Genomic DNA, 6,565 nt, shown 5'->3' with positions numbered 1-6,565 from the left:
CCCCAGATTTCCCCCTATTATTATTATTCCAACCACAGACTTTTAGAAAGCGATTTCCCACCTCTGTTTATCATTTTGTTTTTGCTGAGTAATTCAATCAACTAGGGTAACCCCCTCCCCCCCCCAGTGTTTATTCTCGTTCAATTGATGGAAGGAGATCTAAATAATTCGCGCCATCTCTGATGGGGGTTTTCCAAAAAGACCCACAATGTAGGAATCCAGCACCTTTCAGTGGAAACCACAAGCGAATAAAAGAGACACCTTGGAGCGCCATTCGCCTCACACGCGCCCAACCCCTGGAGCTGCGCCCTGGCCCTCGGGAGGCAGTGTGGAAACGCCCGCCGTGCGAGCCGGCGGACGGGACGGGTGGTGCCCTGGCGCTGAAGGCCTTCGCGTTGGGGCCCGGGGTTCGGACCACGGCCGCAGAGTCCGCGGGGGCTGCTGCTGCGCGCGCGCGCGCGCCCGCGGGGTCAGGCCGAGGACGCGGGGGGGCCGGCGGGCTGGAGCGCCAGCCCGGGGCGTGCCCACGTGACCGCCCCGCCCTCACCGCAGCCCCCCGAGCGGTCGCCGCCTTTTGGGCCGCACTCCCGGCGTGCCCCGCACTCGCCGCCTCCCGGCCGCCCCTCCTTCCCTTCGCAGCGCCACACCGCCGGAGCCCGAGCCGCCGCCGCAGCCTCAGCCGCGGGCGCTATGGTAAGGCGGGCGCGCCGACCGGGGGGCCGGGGGTCGGGGGCCGGGGCGCGGCGAGCACAGCCCCCCGCGCGGCACCGCCGGGCCCTGGGCCTGAGGCCGCCATTTTAACCTGATTTTGGCCTCCAAGGTGGGCGCTCCTGCGCTGCGGCCCCGCTGCTCTCTCTCCACCGGCCGGCCTGCCCTCCCGCCGTCAGGCCCGGCCGGCCGCTCTTCGGATTCCTGGGGGCGGGGAGGGCCCGGGCGCGGGGCGAGGGTCGTGGCCTAAGTGGGGCGGGCGGGCGGCGGTCGGGGGTGCGGGAGGGTCCGCCGAGCTTTGCCCCCACCCTGCTCGCCGCCTTTGCCCTCCCCTTGCTAATTTTATTCCCACGCGCGCTCTTAGATTGGTACGTGCTGTAAAGCCCTTGCTGGACGCTTTCGGTGGGGGTCTTGAGGGCCTGTAGTAAAACCCTTAGGGGGAGATTAAGGAGGTGGGAAAACTCTTGAACACGGTTTCTCGCGGTAAAAAGCTTTTACACGCGATCCGTTAGTTTTGAAGCGTCTGCATTTGAGCTGTGAGGCAATTATGTTGTAGCCGTGGGCGGTTTGGAGTTCACACTTGATTCTCTTTCCTTATGAGGAAAGGGCCCTGGTTAGGATGACTTTAAAGAAAAAAATAGTAGAAGCATTAACTGAAATCCGAAAGTGTTTTTTTAAGGCCTGCCGGGTTGACACAATACAGAAGGTATTTTTGCTGCGGCTCCTGAAGCTCTGACATCACCCAGTGAAATAGGAAACATTTCAGGGATGGGACAGCCTGTATTTGTCCCTTTCCCTCTGCCTGCCAATTACTTCACACTCCAAACCCCTTTTTAAAAAAGGATGAATGGGCCAGGATGAGTTAGAATCCTTAGGTGCATCATATACTGATACTTAAAATGTGGCAAATCTGATTGGACTATTTGCATGGTATGATGCAACTTTTGATATCCAGACTAAAGTGAATCCTCTCTAGGCACCTAAACAGTAATTTTGGCTAAAACCAAAATACTTGTTCTAAATTACTGTTCTTTCTTTATTTTCAGGCTTCTGGAGTTACAGTGAATGATGAAGTCATCAAAGTTTTTAATGATATGAAAGTAAGGAAATCTTCTACACAGGAGGAGATCAAAAAAAGAAAGAAAGCAGTTCTCTTCTGTTTAAGCGATGACAAAAGACAAATAATTGTAGAGGAAGCAAAGCAGATCTTGGTGGGTGACATTGGTGATACTGTAGAGGACCCCTACACATCTTTTGTGAAGTTGCTACCTCTGAATGATTGCCGATATGCTTTGTACGATGCCACATACGAAACAAAAGAGTCTAAGAAAGAAGACCTAGTATTTATATTCTGGTGTGTAAAAACAAAAGAAAAAAGTACTTTTAAAATGCAAGGATTATTATTAACATAGTCAGTTTTGCCTTTCTTTTTCTTTTAAATAGGATTCAACAATTTTTTTTCCCCCTGTAGGGCTCCTGAAAGTGCACCTTTAAAAAGCAAGATGATTTATGCTAGCTCTAAAGATGCCATTAAAAAGAAATTTACAGGTACAAACACTGAATATTTTGTGCAGAAGAATTGCCCTCTCTTACTTACAATAAAGTAACAGGATAATGTTTTTTCTTTTTAGGTATTAAACATGAGTGGCAAGTAAATGGCTTGGATGATATAAAGGACCGTTCAACACTTGGAGAGAAATTGGGAGGCAACGTAGTAGTTTCACTTGAAGGAAAACCCTTATAAAATGACAGTCAAGTGCCATCTGGATCTTAAGGAGCTTCCATTTCTCCAGCTCAGTCAATTGGAATAGTATTAGGTTTTGGTTTTTTTTTTCTTCCTCTTCCCACTGGGTCCTTCCAACACAATGAATGAAGGAAATATCATTCATGTAAGCAGCCTATCAGTGATTGCCATTAGACTGTTTAATACTGTTACTTTCATGTAGAACCCAAGGAATGCCTTCCCACCATATTTTAGCCAAAACAACTGGTTATATGCCTCCCTTGCAGCAAGCACTACAATGAATGTGAATGTCAATGTGAATAGCTTAGAACACTACAAAGGGTTAAGCTAATTGAATGCCTTGAAAGTATTATCCACTGGTGAGATGGTAGACTTTATTCAGTATTATTTATAGTTGCACTTGATTGCAGTTCTGTGAGGCTTGAGCATTCATACACCTCACCTGCCTTGGCAAGCCTATTTTTTGTGACATGGCAGCACAGATATAATACTATGCATTGAAAGCACTTTTTTTGTAATGAGTTTAATCCCCCACCCCAAAAGGAATGCCAATTAAGTTAACTGTGTCATCAACTTATCCTAGTACCTCAGTGTTCATTCCTGTTACCTGCGTATCTTCTTAAAAGAAATAGCTGTTATTAATGCCTTTTTGTTTTCCATTGAGTGTACACTACTGAATAAGTGTAGGAGTTTTATGTTTACCATGTTAAGTCTTGCGACACTAAAGATATTTTGAATATCAGTCATGATGGCAATTTCTGTATAAAAGAGCCTTAAATGGAACATTGTTTTTGAGATCAAACCCCACCCTCACAAAAATGGCCACGTTGCAATAAAAATTGTGGCATATTACAGAACGTTGCCTTGTTTTCCTTGGACATTTTGCAAAATACCATGTGAAGCAACTCCTAGGGTAAACAGCTATTATTAATCTCTGCACTGGTCATTTAAGAATTTTTTTGTACAACATTCTTGCGTGATATTTTCCAGTTTGTTGTGTTTATTTGGTTTAAAAAATATTCTATCCTAAAGCCAACTAATACAAAATATTAACGTTATAGAGGTGTACTTTTATAAGCTTTATTTATTTCCTTATGTGTTAATATGATCAGGAATTATTTTTTTGCACTTTGACATAAATACTCTTCGATATCTGATTTGTTCTCTGGATAAATTAGGGTAGTTATTTTTTAATTCACGTTTACATTTCTAATTAGTTGACTAGTAGTAGAAGAAGCAGGAAGCTCTTATTGCACATTTGGTCATAATGAAAATAATTTGTAAAATGTCCTTCAAAAGTTTAATAATACTTCTCATGTTTAGGAACTTTCAGCTACTATTTCTTAATATATTTCACAAATTTGAAAAAAAAATGTTACAGCAGTCTTAAACATTAGTAGTGGGATTTGGCTGTGGTCCAGGCAGCTCTCCTTATAGAGAATTTGATCTGTTCAGTGTGAGCAGTTTGCTGTTAGCCAGAGCTATTTATGGCAAACACATGCTTTTGTATCTTGTCATAGTTATCCACAAATGGCAAAACTGGACTTGATTCTACTGGTATGCAAAACAGGCATGCTGGTAAGTAGTGGATTGTAGCTTAGAACTTAAACCCATAGCTCTGAAGAATGCTCTTATTAGAAAACAGGAAATGAAAAATCCCCCTTGTTTTAATATGTGGAAGTAATGTGAGTTTAGTTAAATTTTTTTCCATATTTTCAACAGGTTTTCAGATGGAAACAAAAATAGGAGTTAAATGTCCAGGTTTCTGTTTAAAATTGTATGAATGGCTTAGGATCTTTTGCACTGAGCAATTTTATTTCAGGCTTCCAGCTGTCCCTGTGAATTATCCTGGATATTTTGATGGCTTTTTGGTAAGGCCAAACTCATAAGCAAAGCATGAGAGTACTGACATATATATATACTAAACCATATGTGTAACGAATACTTGTATCATGAAATTTTTCATTATTTTCCTCATTCTTCTAAAAAATAAGGGATTCTAAATTTAAAGTTGTGCAGTATCTTTTGTTTTCATAGTGATTTCTCAACTTTCTTATATGCCTCTTTAATTATATAATGATTTCAGAGGTTAAATATTGCTTTAAACTGTGGTACTTTGATTTGTTAGATTGACAGAACTGATACTAATATTAAGTTCATCTTTGAAATACATCTTTGTGCATAAAGCCAAAAATAATGATAATTAATGATTCATGTGTTGAGACTAATTAGGTATTTGAAATGATCATTTTACTTCACAATCATTTAAATAAAACAGTGTTCCAGTTAGCTTTAAAAGGTATACGGTGCTAATTAGTAAAATATTGAGGAAAATATTTTACTGCTAGCTTGCAAAATTATAAGTGTTTAAAAAATAAAGTATATGAAAATATGTAAAGCTGTTGAGATGTGTTTACTTTGGGACGCTAAAATTTTTTTTTAACTAATACTGCAGATCAGGGAGGCACTATTATCTTTAGTCTGTTTTTTAGGATTTTTGGTTGACATACTTTCTCATTTAGAGATATCAATATTCTTTGAAAACTGAGTGTTGTAGCAATTAATTTTGACATTTTCAGACAAATGGAAACAGTTGGCATTTGTCCCAAACTGGCTATCAGCTGTTGTTTTCCATCATTATCTAAATGTGGCCAACGTTGTGTATTTAATGTGCCTTTTTAGTAGGTTGGAAGAAAAGCCTCTTAGTAGGTTTGAATTTCTCTGATACAGATTCTTTGTAACAGCTAATTTATGGAATCTAGCAAATGAGCTCTGGGAGAAAATTTTTTTAAGTGTTTCCTTGGTAAGGAATAATCTCAGCAATGGTAAATCATAGAGGGGTTGGGACACTTCATTAGGTTTGCCACTCTGAAAAAATAATCTGGTTCAATTCTTCATTGGTCCTGTTTTTGCTTGCAAATTTAATAATAGTTTGAGATCCCAAACAAACATGAATATTCATTTTTCTATGAACATTAAAGCTACTAGAGATGTGCAGGCAGGCTCCAATGGATATTGCTTTTGAGACAGCGTGAGTTTATAAATGTTCTGTGTCTCGTCTCAGCCAATAAATAGGTCTGAGGCTTTTCTTTTGCTCTAGAGCATCCAAATAATTGCTTTCTTTCCATGTAGATCAGGAGTCATCCTTCCACTTCAATTTCCTGTCAGAAAGCAGTTGTGCAAATTAATCTCTCTGAACCTCAGTTTCTTTATATGAGAATGATGATATCTATCTACCATACCTGGTTGCTGAGGATCAGATATGGAAATGCTTTTTGGAAGACAGGAAAGTACTATGTAAATGTAATTATTTAAACTTCACTCTAAGTAAATATAGTTAAGAACCACGTTAACAATAAGATTTATTGTAACTCTGAACCTCTTTATTTTATTATTGTAACTATTTTACTTAATCTCACAGGTTGTTTAAGGACTAATTACCTGGTAAACAGGATCTGTTTTACAGAATGAAGTATAAAGTGTAGCCCCTGAGTTGTTGTCCATGGCTGCTGTTAATCTTTTTAGTGTAATTTTCTTTTTCACATGTGACCAAAGACTGTAGTTTTTTTCCCCAAATTTTGAAGTAAAAAATAAAAGAGGAAATAAAGAAATATCATTTTGGAATATGTGGCATAAATTTATGATCCAGGTTGTTGAAAATCTGTGACTGTATATTAATTAATACTCTAGGTAATCCTTTATAGTTCTCAAGCCACTTGAAATCCGTTTGATCTCCTTAGGTCCTCTTAACAAGCTAAACCATATTTCTCTGCTGCACATGAAGAAACTGAAGTCTGGAGAAGTTAAGGGACATCCCAGCTGTTGAGTAGCAAAACAGATTGCAGTCCAGTATACTTTTCATTCTGCCTTCATATAGTAACATACAATGAGTTACTATTTTTTTTTTTTTTTTTTTTTTTTTTTGCGGTACACGGGCCTCTCACTGTTGTGGCCTCTCCCGTTGCGGAGCACAGGCTCCGGACACGCAGGCTCAGCGGCCATGGCTCACGGGCCCAGCCGCTCCGCGGCATGTGGGATCTTCCCGGACCGGGGTTACGAACCCGTGTCCCCTGCATTGGCAGGCGGACTCTCAACCACTGCGCCACGAGGGAA

General features: G+C 41.1%; 1 protein-coding gene across 1 annotated transcript; it reads left to right on the top strand.

Annotated features, from left to right (window-relative positions):
* Positions 1-485: 485 nt before the first annotated feature.
* On the top strand, positions 486-4,844 carry CFL2 (cofilin 2). The gene is made up of 4 exons (XM_030854776.3): positions 486-693; positions 1,755-2,062; positions 2,180-2,256; positions 2,340-4,844. Exons 1-4 carry the CDS (start codon positions 691-693, stop codon positions 2,450-2,452), a joined length of 501 nt encoding a protein of 166 aa, XP_030710636.1. The 5' UTR covers positions 486-690; the 3' UTR covers positions 2,453-4,844.
* Positions 4,845-6,565: the final 1,721 nt, after the last annotated feature.

Source organism: Globicephala melas, chromosome 2 (genome assembly GCF_963455315.2).
Source record: "Globicephala melas chromosome 2, mGloMel1.2, whole genome shotgun sequence".
Lineage (NCBI taxonomy): Eukaryota > Metazoa > Chordata > Mammalia > Artiodactyla > Delphinidae > Globicephala > Globicephala melas.
The sequence above is the reverse complement of the archived record's forward strand: the minus strand, read 5'-3'. Positions and strand labels throughout refer to the sequence as shown.